This window comes from Helianthus annuus, chromosome 11 (genome assembly GCF_002127325.2).
Source record: "Helianthus annuus cultivar XRQ/B chromosome 11, HanXRQr2.0-SUNRISE, whole genome shotgun sequence".
NCBI lineage: Eukaryota > Viridiplantae > Streptophyta > Magnoliopsida > Asterales > Asteraceae > Helianthus > Helianthus annuus.
Genome location: NC_035443.2, coordinates 72,362,704 through 72,382,926, shown reverse-complemented (window position 1 = coordinate 72,382,926; position 20,223 = coordinate 72,362,704). Strand labels below are relative to the sequence as shown.

At 33.3% G+C, this 20,223-nt stretch overlaps 1 protein-coding gene across 2 annotated transcripts; it reads right to left on the bottom strand.

Moving 5' to 3' along the window:
• Positions 1–2,365: 2,365 nt before the first annotated feature.
• On the bottom strand, positions 2,366–11,080 carry LOC110890465 (pleiotropic drug resistance protein 3). Of its 2 annotated transcripts, XM_022138072.2 has the most exons (24): positions 10,656–11,080; positions 10,431–10,554; positions 9,248–9,333; positions 9,068–9,152; positions 8,790–8,949; positions 8,602–8,678; positions 8,368–8,421; positions 8,188–8,278; positions 7,814–8,115; positions 7,448–7,729; positions 7,027–7,340; positions 6,639–6,799; positions 6,456–6,559; positions 6,227–6,380; positions 6,006–6,140; positions 5,748–5,821; positions 5,331–5,663; positions 4,952–5,242; positions 4,799–4,882; positions 4,576–4,709; positions 4,072–4,299; positions 3,571–3,742; positions 2,833–3,087; positions 2,366–2,752 (listed from the first exon to the last, which is right to left on the bottom strand). In XM_022138072.2, the coding sequence occupies exons 1-24, from the start codon at positions 11,003–11,005 to the stop codon at positions 2,486–2,488; spliced, it is 4,317 nt and encodes a 1,438-aa protein (XP_021993764.1). In that variant the 5' UTR covers positions 11,006–11,080; the 3' UTR covers positions 2,366–2,485. The 2 variants fall into 2 exon arrangements, with proteins under 2 accessions (XP_021993764.1, XP_021993766.1); XM_022138074.2 differs by lacking the exon at positions 10,656–11,080 and having other exon boundaries at positions 10,442–10,649.
• Between the last annotated feature and the right edge of the window lie 9,143 nt (positions 11,081–20,223).

Genomic DNA, 20,223 nt, shown 5'->3' with positions numbered 1-20,223 from the left:
CTACCAAGATGGAACAGTTGAGTTCCGGGGTGTTGATGCATGTGAGAAAAAAATTTGAATTGATTGAATGCTCTCTTCAAATCAGTTGTCTTCTACCTTTGGTTTTATTGCTATTTATAAGAAAAGTCCAAGTTTTGGGGATAAATAAACAATAGTTTATTTATCTCAATTGGTCAACTTGCACTTTATATATTCCTTTGAAGTGTCTACACTATTTGTCAACTTTGCTTTCTTCTTTAGCTTCCAGAAGGCATGCATTAGAAGTCTTCCATCAGTGAGGCTCCATGTGTACTGATGATATTTCCTCCAGGGATCTCATGTTTTGGATTGACGGCTTTAACCTTAGCACATCAGTTGATGAATTCTGGTAATTTTAAGTCTTCTAAAGCTTCTCCTCATCTTCTGAAGTGATCGGGTGGTTCTGCTGGTGGCACGATGATACTCCAGTGGTCCGTCAGTGATCCAAATTTGCCGTTCAAAAAAAATATCATTACATTTGTGCCTCATCTAAAGTTCTTCTACATTAGTTGCTTGCTTCTAGAGATCTTCAGCTGCGACTGTATAGACTTCAGACGCTTCATTACCAAGTTTAGATGACTCGTTCTCAGCTACTAATGGTCTTCTTGGAGTTTCTTTTCAAAACTTATAATAAAAATGGACTAACAAGATTGCAATGTTTGTAACGAACTATAATGACTTGTAGTTAATAAACGAACTAAGCTGGTCATTAACGGTTAGCTTGAACTTGATAGAACTCTCCCTCTCTCTAGTTTTCAAACTAACAACAGGCAAGGGATGTATGTATAGGAGTTTGGGGCTAGCTCACTTGGTAGAGACATTGGCCTCTTAGTGGAAGGTCTTGGGTTCTAACTCAAACAAGGGATGTATATATACTAGTTGGGGGTTTTGCCTGGGGATTCCTTGGTGTTGCTCTCCTTATCTCGGCAGGGTGTTGCCATTCAAAAATGGTTAGTACTTCACTTTGGGTTCTATATTCCTTATTAATTTAAGAAAGAAATGTTTGATAACCTTGAAATGATGCTAGCGATGAAGCAAGACTACACTCGCCAAAGTTGATAAGAATTTTGTCTTTGATTGCTTTTGATACGTTATGTTGGCTAAGAACAATGGGATCGTCTTTTGAAATATTTGTATTTGGATCCAAAAATACCTCCATCACCGTAACAAAACCCTATTGCTTGGTTATTCAAATATTAATATAGCCCTAGGAAACCTAAATCATAGAACAAACACCTATAGTAGTAGAATTGATAGCAATACTCTTAAAGCTTCTTATGAGAAGTCTTCTTTGGCCAAAATACCTGCAAAATTTTACTTAATTGGGAGATTCCTGGTTATTAAAAAGTAGACCCAATAAACGTGTCAATAAAACCTAAAATTGACCTAAATTCGAAACCAATTCATATTGATACAATTTTGTTATCAAAGAAGGTGATAGATCCACCTGCTGGAGAGACAATAGAGAACAAAATATAGAGGAGGGATTACGGATACGATTACGCCTTTTTATATCCTTCTGATTGTTTCTTGACCTCTGTTGTTGTGATTGTTTTTGGCCTCTAAATTGAAGTTGGAGGGATTAATTTTTTTTTGAACTGATTGATTAATTTAGGTTTTCTACGATGATAATAGAGAGAGAAAGTGAAAGAAAGCGGTGATGAAGACTGAGGAGGAAGACATGTGTAAAGGTAGGCAAATGCAGAACAAAACACATATCCAAAAAAGTACCTAAGCTTGTACCATACAACAACACATACCACATAAAAGCAAATAAGCATAACTTACAACCACATAATGCCTAGAGGTGTTGCAAATTAGTATTATTTAAATTAAATTTAAATTTAAATTTTGAGCAGGTGCTTTATAAGTTCCTTTTTATGTTTATTATAGTTGGTCCCAAGCCCAAATAAAGGGGAAGGTTTATAACAAAGAAATTTAGTAAGGGCCCAAAATTTTACTTCGCTTTGGGCCCCAAAATGGTTGAGCCGCCCATGCATTTGAATACCTTCTAGATATCACAACTATATAACTAGTCTAAGAGTTGCTAACCCACTTACATCTAGTGAAAACCCTACCACGTGTGGCTGGCTGATTTCGTCCGATTTTCAAACACTGATTTAACTCATAATAACTGGGTCTTAACTCACAAGTTAAAGTTCTTTTATCAAACTTGTGAAAATACACATGGATGTGTACAATGGACCCGTTAAAGCCGTCTATTTGTATACAGTGTATTTACTAAGCCAATATTGCAGAACAACACATCAAAAGACATGCATGCAAACTATGATACGCGACATGTACGATAAATTTCTGATCATTCACTGGATGATTAACAACCATATAACAAGATATCTGACCCGCATGGTATTATGAACTATATTCACTTATTACAATTTTAAAACTCATATACTTCTTACAGAATTTACAATAATATGCAAATGTTTGACTTATACTGCAAATGTTACCTTCTTTGGAAGTTCAGTTTGGCTATACAATATGCGAACAGAATAGCAAGAACAATTGGCCATAGAGCAAGAAGAATAAACACGAGTGGTAACTGTTCATGACGATACCCAAAATAATCTTTTAAGAAGTCTTCAACAGATTTAATTTCCCCAAAAGCTACAATCTTCATCTTCACATCACCAAATTGAGAAGTAAGCATTGCATTAAGAGACCAGGATGTAGGAGTCAGATAGTACAGCCATAACCACCACTTGGGAATTTTCTGCAAGAAGGAATACAAAAAATAAATAATAAATAATAAAATAAGAATAATAAATAAGTTAAGTGTCAACACAGACTTACTGGTTTGGGAATTAAAAATCCAGAAAGTAAGTTAAATATCGTGTAAAATGCAGACTGTAAAATTGCAGCAACTGGAAAGCTTGGTGTGATGGCAACAAGCAGCATCCCCAAATAGGTGAAGTACATCAATGTGCACAAGAATGCATAAAAATACCAGAATACCTTGTATGCTGACCAATGAAATCCAATCATTGGATACGTGATGCAAACGAAAGCAAGTGATTGCGCGGACAGATATGGAAACTCAATTGCCACCTTCAAGATATAATAAACAAGAATTACTTTCAGTGAGTACAATATGCTTTAAAATACATAGATTTTTTGTTTGTCATTTCTAACAGCTAGAGGTGGCAAACTAGGCAGGTTGGATCAGTTGGGTAACGGGTCAAATTGGGGTCTAAGGCAACATGTATCTTTTATCTTTTCTTGTTGCATTTTGTAAATAACTGATACGTTATATATATGGTTACAAAAGCTACAGTATTTGAATCATATGATGATTTCTTTTAAATAAAAACGATGATGGACATTGCAAACATTTGAATACATATTAGTTAAGTTTGACCCATTCGACGAATGTTTGACCCATTATCGATCAGAATACAACCTACAACCTGAATTGACTTGTTTCCATATCCTAACCCCCTAGGCAAATAAATATAAATGTAAAGTTGATTATGTGATTAAGTTATATTAATCCTGCCAAATACAACAATTAGAAAGAAGGAATTTTAATACCTGTGCAAGAGTATATGCCCATGAGGCATACATACCAGAAAACCTTTCTCTGTAAAGAACAGTTCGCTCCATTGAAACATGTGGAATAACTGAAGAACAGTTATTTATGCCACTAAAAAGTACAGCCGAGTACATGAATCCAAGTATATTGAATATATTCTGGGTACTATTTCTGTCACATGAAAGAAAGGATATATAATATCACATGATTCATGAGTTGTTTCACATCATCAAGTTAAATTAATACATATAAAAAGGTTAATGCCATAAAAAACCAATATACTTTATTATTTTGTACAAAAGGTCCCTCAACCGAATTTTGGTATACACTTAAGTCCAAATGGTGTTAAGAGATCAATTCCTTTGACTATGTAACTCTTTTTCACGTATGTGACCCTAGCTATTTGTAACTTACATTTAGCTAATTGCAGTTTTACCAAGCATCACGTTAAGCAATAAGAATGCAAGAACCCTATGAAATGCATGAGTATTTGAACTTACATGTTCCTCCCTTGGCCCCAGAAGAGTAGCCCGAACATAAATGATGCGAAAAGAATATGCAAAGAACGCATCAAGTTGTATGAAGGACTTCTCCAATATGACAACCGCTGTTTCCATAGGCAGGCCTTGAACTGACTCCAACTGTTTTGTGGGAAACGTGTTGGAAAATACAAATCTTTTGAACCTGGAGGTGGTTTACTTAATGTGTTTACAAGGTCTTTATTGCTCCTAACATAGTGAAAAAAATTGCACAAAAGTCGTCAGAAGAAACAAAAATGAACACACATTGTGTTTCGTGAAGTTCTTAGCATCTTCTACTAATATGTCGTCATCGTGTAATAACAAGGGTAATTACGAGATGGATCCATAATCTGTTTCATAGGAAGTAACAAGCATTCCTCCCTCTCTAAAAGAAGAAAGAGGAAAATGGTAGCAAAATGTGAATAAGCTACTAAATAGGTGTTAAATTTCATCAGCAAGATGGTGCTTGAGAGTTTAACTTACTGATTTAGAGTTGATGTAGAATAAATTTGTGCAAAATCAACTTCAAGTTCAGCTTCCATTGATGATGAAGTAACCTCTAACATCCATGTTGCTGGATTATAGTTGTCTCTAATCTTTGGCACCCCTGAGATGCCCTGTAGTACATACATTTCATTTGAGCATAAGATATTACTTGTGTATCATTTCTAACTAAGACATGAATTTTATGTTATGATAGGGAAACCTCAAAGTATTCAATAATCCTATTAGAATTGCAACCCAACGGCCCACAGTAGATCATTCTCCCTCCATTCTTCAATAAGATTAACTGCAGGAATTTGGATGAGGTGATACATGAAATCTTTGAAGAATTAATTATATAAAATTCTCCATTTACCTCATCAAAGGCCTCAAATATGTCAATGCTTGGTTGGTGAATTGTACAAACAATTGTTCTTCCTGTTTCAACAATATTCTTCACAGCCCGCATGACGATGGCAGCTGACCTGGCATCCAGTCCAGTAGTGGGCTCATCCATGAAAATTATGGAGGGGTTAGCAACAACTTCAACAGCAATTGTGAGCCGCTTGCGTTGTTCGGTTGATAAACCATTAACTCCAGGAATGCCAACCAAGGCATCTTTTATGCTGTCAAGCTCAACTGTTTCCAAGATTTCTTCTATGAATCTCTGTACATGCCATAAGAAAAAATAACTGACAGTTTCAAAAAATTACTGGCAAACTATTGTCTAAAATATTCTTTAAAAAGTATCTTACATATTTAGTTTTTGAATCAATTCCCGGATGAAGACGGAGCCAAGCTGAAAATGTAATTGATTCTAAAACTGTAATTTGTGGAGAGTGTACATCAGTTTGTTCACAGTATCCTGAAACTCTTGCAAAGGTATCTTGAACTTTGGGATACCCCCCAATCTTTATCTCTCCTTCAACAATGCCACTGGTTTTCCTTCCAGAAAGAACATCAAGAAGTGTTGTTTTTCCAGCACCACTTACACCCATCAATGCTGTAAGAACACCGGGTCGAAAAGCCCCTGTGATGTCATGAAGTAATTGAAGTCTTTTCCCTGTGAAACCATGCTCTCTCATTTCCTGTCAGGACAGTCACCTATAACATAATCTGAACAACATATGTTTAACATTTATGATTTAAATAAGATAGTTTTCACCAATTACCGGTGGGGGCTCGACATGGTACTGCAGATTTTGAAAGGTAAGTGTTAGTGGTTCAAATGGTAACACCAACTTTCCTGTAAGATAAGAGAATGAATAAGTATTCATTTAAGTCATATTCAACTTGGTCAAAAAAAAAATGATAAAACAAGTCCCATATATTTGAATTAGTTGATGAGTTCTAGAAAACTGTGATAGGCCATGCATCATTGAATGATTAAATACGAATGTAACAAATAGAAAAAAGAAGACAACTCTAACCTTCATTAATAGGCTCAGAGACAGAAGTAACATATTTTGTAGTTGTTTTATCCTTGTGAGTCTTGTGTTTGGACACTTCATTTCCATGTTCTTGAGATAGCACTTCCTTTGAAATAATAGCGCGAGTTCCAGGTGCTGTAGTATTAGATCAAATAATTTATATTTAGAAAGATGGCAATCTATATTCATAGTTGGCACTTTTATCATAAAGATGAAGTTACCCTTCAAGTAGCTTAAAGCCATGACGAAGCCTATGTTGAATAGTAGTGCAAAACCAAACAAGGCCCCAAGTGAAATCCAGAAATAGTACCCATCAAAATCTAGCCCGCGGCTTTGAAGTATTTGGAGCCCCATCGTTGTGTTTGTAGGCATTATCTGCTTTTAAAAGTTTTAGGAAAATGAATACTGTTAAGTTGTTCTAAAATCAGATAAAGGTTCTACCAATTTCACCTTGTTCCATCTAGGAGAAAGAAATTCATTCACCGTAAGGCCTATTTCACCATATGATAGTGGACAGACCCAAAATCCCCACTTTAGCCATGTTGGCATTTTATCTGTAATTTCAATTCCCATTCCCATAAGTTTTTGCAGGTCGGTATATATTTAATAAGAAGAAAAATACAAGGAACTTACTGTATGGTAAAATAAATCCGCCAAACGATAACAGAAACAATAATGCCATACTGCCCGAAGTGGTAGAAGCAACCACAGTTCGAAATACTGATGCAAAAAACTGGAACATCGATTCTGACGTGAAATGCATCGCGAAATTTAACACTAGCTGACGAAAGAACCTATAAAAACACATGTAGCAATAAAATTTATATTTTCAGAAAAACTTCTTATAATATCATATTTACCCAACAAAAGATCATAACATCAAATATACCCATAGTTACCTTAAAATCATATTTAATATTATTTTTCCGGTTTCGTAAATATGATATTATGCAAGTTTTTAGAGGTGTATATGCAATTGTTCACTCTTAAAGGAATATACATATGTTCATAAGGTGATTACCTCTCTGGTTCAGGGCTGTATCCAATAACATAGTAAGTGAGACATGTCCAAATAATGGCTACAAACATTGATAGGGGAACTTTAAGAAGGGATGCGGGAATTGCGTATGCCCAAGCAGGGTGGAAGTACATATCCCTTTGTTTATAGAAAACTGGAAGTCTTGCAACTGTCATGGATAGTTCTGGGAATCCATCAACTAGAAGAATTACAAGTGAATAAAATAACGAACCAAGATAATAATTTGCATCAATGGCATCAACCTTCAATTTTGTTCGAAAAAATACAGTCATTGTGATTACTGCAATTATTAGAACCTGCACACAAATAACTCACATAGATTATAAATTTTGTATAGGATAAGTAGTAGTAGTAGTAGTAGTAGTAGTAGTATAGTAACAATAAATAAATAACAACTTGGTACCTGAACAAACTTGAAGATGTACGCAAAAGAATTTCTTTTCATGAGAAGAATTTCCCTAGACATGCAAACTCTAAAAAGATCCCATTTAGAAAGAGAATATTTGTTGAAGGACATTGCACCCTCATGGCTTTGCAATCTTGTTAAGGGTGTGGAGATATCTTCATTTACTTCTTTTCCCAAATAAGATTCTTTAAATATGATGTTTAACGTGTGTACTGAAACATAGTTATATGCTTGGTCCGTTCGGCACCAATATTTTTCTTGATCTTTTTTTGAGCAAACCTGTAAACCGGTCATTATTAACTTGCTAAAAAGAGCCCATTTTGATTCTGAAAGTAGCAAACTTTAAAAACATGGGTACATTACCTCCTGGAGGAAGTCAGCTACACCTTTCCTCTCAGGGCACTTAAAACCAAGACCCTCAAAATACTCTAAAACGTTACTGCGGGGCCCATGATACACAATCATACCTTCCGCCATTAACATAATGTCATCAAAGAGATCAAATGCTTCTGGTGATGGCTGAAGAAGTGAAATGAGTATAGAAGCATCTGTTATATGTGCCAACTGCTGAAGACAAGTGACTATCTGATATGTGGTCGAGCTGTCTAATCCATTTGATATCTCATCCATAAATAAAGCTTTCGCAGGACCAACAATCATCTCCCCTGCAAACAACCAAACAAGTTAGATTCTATTTTACTCAATGAAATGGTAGACTAGTATTAGGCAGAGGTTACCTGTAGTCAATCTTTTCTTCTGACCACCAGAGATTCCTCTCCTCATGGCATCTCCAAACATTGTATCAGCACATATATCAAGTCCAAGAATCTGGTACAACATGATAATGGTGGAAAATCAACACTTATGCATATACAAAACAATATATACCACACTCGAATCAGCTAAAAAAATACCACCTTCAGTATGTAGTTTGTCTGAAGAGTTGTCTTTTGTCCTTCAACGGAAATTGCCTGTCAAAATCAAACTTGGTTAAGTATAACATTAAATATCACCAACTTCAAGTATTTTATCACAACTACCTGAATTACATATAAGCTTCCACAATAATAGATGGATTTACAAAGAAGACAACATAAGTTTCAAGACCTCGTAATCGAGAAAGTCCCGAACCACATGATCGAAAATTTTACCTTCATGAAAGTGTCGAGATCTGGATCTGGAATAATCCCTAATTCTTTCTCCCTCTTGTTAACCTCATGCATAATCTCTTTGCCGGAATAAAACAATTCTGAATTAGTTACTAAATCATCCTTGGAGTTGGAATGGAATACACAACTTTATGGTAGTTGTTGTGTGTTAGTTAGGGTAATAGGCATACCTGAACGGCTTCCAGTACCCTGACAACGGGATGAGAAATCAAGTGTTTCCCTCACAGTCATCTCAGGAATATGCAAATCATCTTGGCTTATATATGCAGAAGTTTTCTGAGGGACAAATTCTTCTAGTTTGTATCCATTGTAAGAAATTTCACCACTAATCTGTTTCAAATCACAATGACAATTTATGTAATTTACTATAGAGTAGTCACAATACTGTTGGTATGAGCATATCATGCTTATAAAAATCAGGTAAAACTGTAAAAGAGAAGTCTAAAACCTTGAGAGATTTGTCTAGATTCCCTGAAAGTGCTTTCAACAAAGAGGTTTTCCCACATCCTGGAGGACCAAGAAGTACAGTCATCCTGAAATACATTAAAAATATAAAATAAACATGACATAAAGACGGGTTGAGAACTTCCACAGGATGTTGGAAGGATTCATAAGATTGTATTTCTACCTTCCTGGTTTGATGACACCACTGATATCGTTCAAGATGGTAATCTTTGCCCGTTTAGACTTCAAACCAGGTATCATGGCAATTCCCTTTTAGAGAAGAAAACAAAGAATTTTATTGAAATATTAGTAATAAATCAAGGAAGATATCACAAAAAGACCAGACCTGAGAACTGATCCTCTAGATTCTTTTAGTTTATTGATGATTTTGTTAATTTGGTTTTGATCTGGGTAGTAGTTACAGTTATATAAGTTTTAACACGATAATTCTCCCATTGCTGTTCATGGGCTACATCCTGCCAATCTTAGTGGCATGATAATGCAAAAAAAAATTACAAATACAATTTTGATCAAAAAGACTCAAAACTAGCTTAACTTTTTGGCATAAAATATAGATACAATATGAACTTCAAACTGACAACCTAAATCACACAAAATGTTTTAATATTTATCCTTTCTATCAAGATAGTGTGATTAAGACTTTATGGAACTACATATTGACTCTGACCCAGTAAAATCCTACTGGTTCCCAGTTAATATCAGCTCATATAATCAATCATATATTCATATCTATAATCTGCATGGTCAGATTTGGGTTGTATTGACTAATGAATTGATCTGGCCCATGACCCAAACATATACGTTATGCTCTAACACTTAAATAACCAATCATGACACAACCCATGACCCTACCAATATAAATATTTCTTATTCTGTTTATTTGGATTTTTTTTCAGATTTTTAAATGGTTATAATTAAAAAAACAAAATTTGACTATGAAAATAAAGTCATATTTGTAAAAAAGAAACTGACGTGATGTAACCATAAATAATTTAAAGGTTTGTGGGAAACATGTTACTAAATTTAATACATTTTATCTTGATGAAAACTACTCGTTTGTTAAGCACTTGTTGTCATGAAGTAAGTCATATGTTTTCAATTTCCAGTATCAAACTTCACATGGAACGTGTCTCGCCTTAAAATTATGTCATTGTTCATGTTTTATAAAAGTTGTTGATCATAGCATTAATAAAGTTCTAAATAAATTAACATCATGGAGACAAATCCATATTTTGTGATGATAAAAGGATCGATCTTGTGGATCAAGGGGTCAGGTTTTTGATATCTTAAATCACAAATATAAATCATATATTTTACTTCACGGTCACGTACAGTTAGATACTTACAAAAAGCATACTTTTCAAAGAATTCCATATAGTCGGAAGAGGCTTGCCATGAACTACTTCACACTCGGCTACCACGCGAATATTCTCATATCTCACCTCCACAGAGGGAAATTTCACACCAACTCTAACAAAACAGATGTATATATATTATGATGACAAAAAAATATCATGGTCTACGTTTCGCACTAATTATTAGGTGTTTAAAAAGCAAAATAAAAATATTACTTGGTTGTTCGTCTCCGCAGTTTCTGCAATAACCGAAGGTTGTCATGCTCAATGTGTTTGATGAGTTTCTCAATAAACAGTTGTCGCTCAGGTGGAAGTAGCTTCGTGACATCAACCACTTTCTTTCCATTTTCTTCATCAAACAAAGATGACCTCAACCGTGAATATGTTGGCAATCTTTCAATTGCAGCCCACATAAGAAGATTCTCATCTGTCTCATCATGGTTGTTCACAGAAGTTAAATCTGAATTAGCACGCGGATTAGATGCTTGGCGAAGTAAAGATCTTAAACTTCTTCTCAGCTCAGTTCTAAAAAACTCAATTTCATTAGAACCAAGTAGTTGAGCCATACTGAATTAACTTTGTACTTTCAACGAGACATATAAGCGAAGAGAAGTTTATGCACACATATTTGTCCTAATCTACACAAAAACATAGAGGCACACATGTACATATATAAGCCTTCATATGAGGCTATGTGTCATACATTATGTATCAATGACTTGATAACTGTCTGTTGTGATAGAAAATGACATCTAGTATGAGGGAGAAAGGACAACCAACTATATTCTCAGCTATCCTATCAGATGAAGAAAAACCAATTACATATTTTTTTTAATTGACCCAAAAGAAAGAAAAAATTTTGTGATGGTTAAATTTAATCTATTAAATTAATAAATTTCCTTTTCCACCAACATTCTTGTTGACATACAATGATGTCTTAACTTCTATGCCTAAAAATCCAAAAACTGATAGACCTACTACAAACAATAAGAGAGAAAATAGAAATTAATTAAACAACATGTGGAATACAATAAGAGAGAAAACAGAAATTAATTAAACGACATGTGGAATAAACAATATAAAAGAAACAATAAAAGAAAATTAGTTGGTATGACTTCTGATTTAAATATGGATTATCAAATGTACGACTTCCACAGGATTCTGTTTCCATTTCTATTTTGCAACTACTTAAATAAGGCTAAAGGGTGTGGGGAGCATGGATTGGGTCATTAATGCCACATAGGACCATCAATGGATTGTTACACCATTCTCTTGCTTTATCTACCATGGTTGGCATGGATTAAACCATGACAACCATGAGCCTACTTTCCTTTTTCAATATTTCATTTTCCTTTTCCACAAAAAGTAAACTAAAATAAGAAAATAGTGGTTTGGGCCATAACCACACCCTTAGGGTAGTGGTTTTGGATGATGGATTAGAAGTGAGTGACATGGCGCCGATGTGGAGGATCATGGTGATCATGAGGGTCATGACCACACCCTATAGCCTAAGGACAGTAATGTATTGTCTAATTTTTTTTCTGAATATATATAGTCCAAATCTAAGCCCTACAGATATTACATTTGTGTTCCTTATTGTTTAATAACTAGTTTTTGCCCCGCCCGTGTTGCGGGGCAATAAACCGAATATTTCTCCCTCATAACATGTATGTCTGTGTTTCGGTTACTTGTACATACTACTCATAACACGATCTAAAAAAAAAAATTACATCGAGTCAGCCAATTAAAACAAAAACACTACCATACTTTTACTAAAAAAAAACTAAAATGATGGAAAGACTATAATTTTAAACTGGGAGCAAAATTGTAATTTTTTAGGACAAATGAGCATGTATCAGGCATGCCTGGACGAATAAAAATTACACCTATGCCCGCCCGCGTTGCGGGGCGTTAGATCAAATATTTTTTAGTTTCATAACATGTATGCATGTATTTAGGTTACTTGTACGTACTACTTATAACAGATCTAAAAAAATACATCGAGACAACCAATTAAACGAAAACGCTACCATAGTTTTGCTAAAAAGAATTAAAACAATAACAGGTCAGTAATTTTAAGCTGGGGTAAAATACTAATTTGTCAGGACCAATGAGCGAGTGTTAGACAACTGCTTGACATAATAAAAGTTACATTGAGTCAACCAAGCAAAATAAAACAGTATTATAGTTTTGCAAAAAAAAAAAAAAAAAAGTAAAACGATGGCAAGATCATAATTTTTAACTGGGAGAGAAATCGTAATTTTGAAATGGGAGCAAAATCATAATTTTGAACAGAGGGCAAAATCGTAAAAATTTTTGAACTGTGGGCGAAATCATAATTTTAAACTGAGGGCAAAATCATAATTTTGAGCTATGGGGGAAAACATAATTTTATTTTGAACTGTGGGCGAAAACGTAAATTTGAGTTGGGGGCAAAATCGTAATTTTGAGCTAGGGGCAAAAATATATTTTTACTTTGAATGGAGGGGCAAAAGCGTAATTTTAGACGGAGGGCAAAACCGTAAATTTAAACTTGGAATAGAATTAGAAATGGGTTTTTGAACTGAGGGCAAAAGCATAAATTCTGAGCCAGCGCAAAAATATAATTTTATTTTGAATTAGGGACGAAAACGTAATTTTAAAAAAAGGACGGAAGCGTAATTTTAAGCTAGGAATAAAATTAAATTAAAAATGGATTGGTTCAATAGGAAAGTGTCAGACAAGCTGCCTGGCACTATTCCCTCAACTTCAAAATGTATATGTAGTAAATATACATTGAGTAAATTGTCATAATCGTCCCAAGGGTTTGGTCATTTATGCAAGATCCCTCCAAAAAGTTTTTCTTCAACTGGACCACTTAGATTTCAATATCGTTACCAACGATCCATTTCTCTACCCCAATAAAAACTAATGTAATATATGTTATTTATTTATTATATTTTATGAATAAGGGTATAATAGACATTTTATATAGATTTAATAGAAAAAAGTTAACGTGGATCCACATTTGGAACCCCATTGTTATAAAATGCATTCCAATCGTGCTATTAACTCCCGAATTTATTTATTTGCCCACTAGCAATTATAAAGTGTTCACAATTTTGGCAAACCACATTGGATCCAAAACTTCTATTAATCTAATAGCCATTAATTCAAAAGTTATATATTATTTATAGGAGTAATCAATCGGAAGAAAATCACACCGTTTGACCAAAGGCAAATAGTTTCCCGAAATGACCCTTTTGGAAGACCAAGGTTTTAATCCATTTCAGCCAAAAACCTTTGATCAAACAGTTAAAAACAGAGCTGGTGTGACTTTTTGAAGGCTTTGAAAAGTAGAAATGAAGAAATTAAGAGGGTGTGACTTTTTGAAAAAGAGATAAGAAGTTGAAAAAGTCAATAAGTTGTTTTTCATAAGCAATCACAAACACCCCTTAACATGTCTAACTTCAATTCAAAAGGACGAAAGAACAATACAAACTAATTGTTACTCATGTTTGATGCTTGATTCCTTCAGTATTAATGAATATTAGTCATGTTAACCTCTACTAAAAAACGTTCTTCAATATTGACTCTCGTTCTTGGTTCTTTCATATGGACTCTCGGCTCACATTCTTGGAAGAGAATTTTGATCAGAAAATGATTTTAATTTTAATATGAAGGTAAAAACGAATTTTGATAGACTCTGTAGTTACCCGATGCCTGTTTGGATTAAAATGGGGTCTTTTCTATATTTAGGTGTGAAACATAGGTAATTGGTTGTTGGGTTACTAGCTTATATACCCGTGTATTACACCAGTTAAATAAAAACAATATCTTACGTAAATTCGTGTAACACACGAGACTATAACTTAGTAACTTAGACCATGCGTAGTGGGCAATATTCACTCTTGGGCGTTTTGCGCCATGTGGTAGCCCAGTCAGCAATGGGGCATTATGGGGCGTTTTCTAAAATGGGTGTAGTGAGGATGTGGGGATTGTGGGACATTATGTTTGTAATAAAATAAAATAAAAAAAACATTTAAAAAATCTTATTGGCCAAATAATAGAAGCTGAAATGTGATTTGACAACAAAAACCCCCATTAGGCATGATTTAAAAAACGCCATAACCAAAAACGCCCCAAACACGCCCATGCGTAGTGGTATGTGGGTGATATTGGGTGTGATTGAGCACAACAAACGCCCCAAAGGGCAACCACTACGGGTGGTCTTAGATAATAACAATATAATAATTACAAAGAAATAATAATAACAATAACAATTTTACTCATCAGTCCCTAAGGTTTGCATTTTCTCTTACCATTTTCATTCGGCCCACTCATCAAAAATTCAATTAAATGAGGGGCATTTTTGTCTTTTTACTTATTTAATTTATTTATTTTTTAATCCAAATAAAACTCACCTCATTAATTTATATCACCGGTTAAATGTGAACTTAAGGATCTATGTAAATATCTTCTACAATAATGAGATTTAACTTATTCATTGTTGATATTAAATAAAAAAAAATTAAAATATAATCAAGATCACATAAAATATAATTTAAATTTCAAACTATATACCATATTCATTTTTATAGGTTTACCGACGTGACGGTATAAAATTCATTTAATACAGAGTTGTATTCGCAATAAAGTATTTTCTTTCTATCAGCAGTTATTCACAAACAAATTATTAGTTTAGATTAGACAATTTAGGTCTACAAAAGGGTAGTTGCACGGTACCCCTGACCGCGGAAGGGATCTCCCTTCCCAGTTCACCACCCGACAAGGATCCCTGGCGGCAAATACCCATAGCCATCAAAGAGGGATAAGAAACATGTTTCAAACCCGAGACCTCGAGTGTATAACCTAATTTAGGTCTACAAGTATATAACCTAATTTGGTTTTATATGCAATGATAAAAAATAAAAACTTTATGTCACGTATGAATATAAAAATAAATAAAATAAAATAGAACAATAATATAACATAAATATCTTTATGTATTACGTATTTATTTATAGTTATATATAGCTTAATAAATTGAATATATTAATATGATATACGAACAATACGTATTTGTTTGTTGTTATGTATAGATTAATAAATTGTATAATAATAATAATAATAATAATAATAATAATAATAATAATAATAACAATAATAATAATAATAATAATAATAATAATAAATTAAGGAGAAAATGTCACATGGCATTAACTTGAATCCTAGATTTGTATGTATCATTAACTTGAATCCTTTATTTGTATTAGATTGGTAAAGGATAAGATATGGACATTTAATTGGTTAAAAATAAGATACAGGCGTAATTCTAACAAACCTAAAGACCCATTTCCCAACCCTTTTTATAACATTGCATCATTAGGGTTATTTGTCTAAAGACTTAGGGGCTGTTTAGCAACATCTGAATGGTTAAATGTTGAACCAGTAAGAGGTCTGAACCATTAAGTGCTGAACCAGTAAGAGGTCTGAACCATTAAGAGTTTGTTTAATGCTTAACCGTTCAGAGGAAAATGTCTAACATATTCAGATTAGAGGTCTTAACCATTCAGAGGCAAATGTTTGAACCATTCAAGCTCGTGAAACAAACAGTCTGAACCATTAAGTGCTGAACCAGTAAGAGGTCTGAACCATTAAGAGCCTCATTAAGAGGTAAACAAACAGCCCCTTGGACTTGGATTGAGATGCGATACATGACAACAACTCCGATAAGTTGAAGCATATTAAGATTCATCGTATCGTTTTGTATGATAGATCATATATGTGATTCATCATATTATATTTAACATTAGTTTCTCTTTGTGCAAGACTATATATATAGGGTTAGGTTCATTTGTGAACCACCCATTTGATAGTGAACACTAGTGAACTAATCCAAGCCCTTGATTATCAATACATAAGTGTATACACAAGTGTAAATCAATGACTAGAATGTCACACCCCAATTTTCGGTTTATGCGGAAGCGTATTGCAAGGTGTGGCCAGAGCGGCAATCGATACAATCAATCGAGTAAACAACATATTAAAACCATATAAAGATGTTCATCCATACATTCGTCTTGAAACCATTATTTACAATACCAACATCTTGTTTGGAATTAAAACAACTACAACATTAACCACATTGTTCAAAGTTCAAAATAGTTTCACATAACATAACACTTGAAAACGGATGACATCTCAAAAGCTTATGTTCTTGATAACAACTCAAACATATTTTTCCAAAAACCATCCACTAATCTCCTGTAATACATGTTAATTTTGAAAGCGTCAACAAAAGTTGAGTGAATTCATGTTATTTCACTTTTTTGCATCAAACGAGTCTCCAAAACATTAGAAGTAATAAAATTCGTTTTGTATAGTATGATAAAAAAATCGTATGATCATTAGTGTTTTGCAAGGACACTAATATGCATGCCGAATAGAAGGCAACCAAACCTTGACAATTTATCGTGTGTGTCAACGACACTCGTTTGGACACAAAGGCACTCTTATCGATCGTGGTTATCGTTGCCGATAAGATTGGGGCTTGCCAAAACCCAAATAGATCTATTCGTTTGTTCCTCGGTACTTGTTTATTCATTAATGGTCCCTTTATTTTAAACACCTATCTGCATGTGATCAAAATAGTTTCATCGTATCATCATACTATTTGTAACATGTATACATCCCCGAAAGTTTAAAACTATAAACATTCAAAGTAAAAAGGGGAAAACATGAACTCAAAGATTTGCGTTCCGTGCAAATCTCTATTCGATTCCTTGTTCGTGGTTCGTTTCTTGACCTACAAGTGTTCTAATCTGGTTAGACACTTAGGTTTGTGTTTGTTTATCGTACAAGTATTTCATCTTGTATTTCGTTTTTAATTTCTCGTAATCATTTGCTTCCTTTGTTGTGTTTTCGTGTATATATATATATATATATATATATATATATATATATATATATATATATATATATATATTCTATTTGGTTTGTTTTTGAATGGGCTTATTTTATGCATTAGATCTTAAGTCCATTTTGGGTATTTGGTGTATATGGGCCTAGCCCAAATAACTTTCTTTAAAATGAGGTCAAGCCCAAATCGATTTGTAAGAGTGGGCCTTAGCCCAAAACACCTTTATAAAAGTGGTCTTAGCCCAATTTAGTTTATAATTGTGGACTTAGCCCAAATAATTTGTGTAAGAATGGGCCTAGCCCAAACCATTTTCTAAAATGGATCTAGTCCATAATAGTTTATAAAAATTGGGTTTTTGGTCCAAGTATTTTGTAGAGTGGGCTTTAGCCCAATTTTGACTAAAAATATATTTTAGTCCATTGTTTTGTAAAAGTGGGCCTAGCCCAATTCTATTTATGAGAAATGGACTCTAGCCCAATTTTAATTTATGGACTCCTTTTTAAAATACAAGATTTGGGCCTAGTAAAAATGATAGTAATACTTGTATTTTTATAAAAATCTAGTTTTTATAAAAATCATTACTTATGCCATTTATGAACCTTTTTAGTGCATAAGCTTTTGTGACGGCTTTGTATTTTGTTATAGTCGTTTACTACTTGTCGGTTTGATTTATTCGTCTCGTTTGTCCCTTTCATGTTGTCCATCTCGTTTTTACCATTTGTTTTGTTTGTGCCATTTTATTTTGTCCAAAAGTCCGTATTGTCCAATAGTGTCCGAATTTGTTCGTTTGTGTATTCATGTCCAAGGATGGACATTTTATTTCGTTTTTCAAGTTCGTATATATTTTGTAATTTTTGTGGATGTGTATAAATTTTGTATTTGTTCCTTACTTGAACTAAACATACAATGTACTCATCAAAAATATATTTATGATACTTGATGGATATTTTTGAAAGTACATATTTTATCCAAAAATATATACTTGTCACTTTTGTTTAGAAATCTTTTTATAAAACATGGGTTTATAACTTTGTCCAAAATTTGTTTAACCATGTTCAAAGACCTCAAATAGTTGTTCTAATTACATACTTCTTTGTTTAACAACTTTTTAAACATAACAAAATTTATAAAATTTTGCCATAGTTTTGTTTGAAATATGGATTTTCCCCAAGTTTATACAAAACTTGTTTTCAATTTATTTCAACACAAAACATCATTAAGTATCAATATCCATCAAAATTTGTCAACAAAAGTAGCATGAAAGTTCTTAACTTTCCCAAAAAGGAAACTTTATTCCTTATTTTTGCCAAAAAATTGTAGAACAAGATTTTATTGAAAATTCTTGCTTTAGATGACTCACAAGGTCATTTGAAGCATAAATATGTGTTTAAAACGTTTACTACTAACGTATTTCATACTTTTGATTCTTTCCAGAAATGGAAACTTTATTCAAGAAATTTTTCAAAAATTTATTTTCTTGGATTTAAATGATTTCTCATATTTTACTAGCATGCATGCTCATCATAACTCATGTTCATCACTTTTCTTGATGAATCTTGGTTGATTCTACATGCATGTATGTAGATCATATTTTTGAGTAAAAATAACCAAGATTCAAGTTTACTAGTCTAGATTTCTCCAAGTTCATCTCATAATCATAGAAAAATCATGGATAAAAATAATGATTTTTAGTTTTTCTTAGTGTTCTTCATGTGGGTTTTGTTTTGATTTTGGTTTATGATGAACTTGTTTTCTTAAAAATCAAGAATAAAAATAAGATTAGTGTAGTGTTCTTACAATTTTTGCTTAGAAAAATAAGGATGAAGATGAGAAAATAGGATTATCCAAGGTTCCTAGTGCTTCTTCAAGTCTTGAACCCTTCTTGAATCATCCATGCATGTTTGAATTTAGTGTTCTTGAGTTTGAAAGAGATGAAGATGGTGATGTTTGGTCTTAGCCGATTTTAGAGAGAGAGAGAGAGAGAGAGAGAGAGAGAGAGAGATTGAGAGAGTAGGAAGATGGTATTTGTTAACGGTTTTTGTTTTGTTATAAATATGAAAATGGTGGAGTGTTGGAGATGTTTGGTTTTAATCATGTTCTTACACCACCTCACACTAATCATCCATTTTAGAGTTCCAACACATCACAAATTTGATGAGTGGGCTTAAGGGGGACCCACATATGCCGTGAATAGGCATGAGAGCAAATAGGTTTCGTATTTTTTTTAAATCTTGATTAATATACAACTTTATAAACTTTGATAATTTATATAAAAATATTTACAATGTTTTAAGCTCTAATATTTTAAATTAGTGTGACACTAGGTAAAACTAGTTCACCAAAATTTTTAGTTTGTTGTTCGGGTGAAAAAGTCGGTTCGGGTCTTGTACCGGGTTAAATACTGACACCATGTTTTGTTTAGTAAATACACGAAAAAATTATTTTTGTACACGTTTTGTCATCCGAATAATTAATCCAACTTTTTGGACTAAAAATTATATTATTTCTGACACGGTTTCGGTACCGGCTTTGCTGTCTGGCAGTTTACTGAACTAACCGTGCAGCTTAACGCAATAAGATTCGATTGCGGATTTTGTGTCGTTTTTAATACCCGTTATATTATTTATGTCAAATAATATTTATTTATGGGTTTTCGGACAGTTACTGTTTCGTTATGCGAAATGCTGTACACTTCCGCAGGATTACTGTATTTTTCTGCGGACTTGGACAATTTGGTTTTTAATTGAAATTTTCTAAATAATAAGGCACATTATTTTAGACTAAGATTTTATATAATATTTGTCTAGACATATCCGTATGTCTTGTTTTATCGTGTCAGACTGTACCATGACTAGTACTGACAAGTATTGTTTATTCGCGTTC

Bases quoted from the DNA above. Each gene is read 5' to 3' on its own strand.
- LOC110890465 (XM_022138072.2), bottom strand. From the start codon at position 11,005: ATGGCTCAACTACTTGGTTCTAATGAAATTGAGTTTTTTAGAACTGAG. The intron at 5,243-5,330 runs GTAAGATACTTT...TGGCATGTACAG, and splicing joins TTGATTCAAAAACTAAATAT to AGATTCATAGAAGAAATCTT. The intron at 2,753-2,832 runs GTAAGTCTGTGT...TCCTTCTTGCAG, and splicing joins GATTTTTAATTCCCAAACCA to AAAATTCCCAAGTGGTGGTT.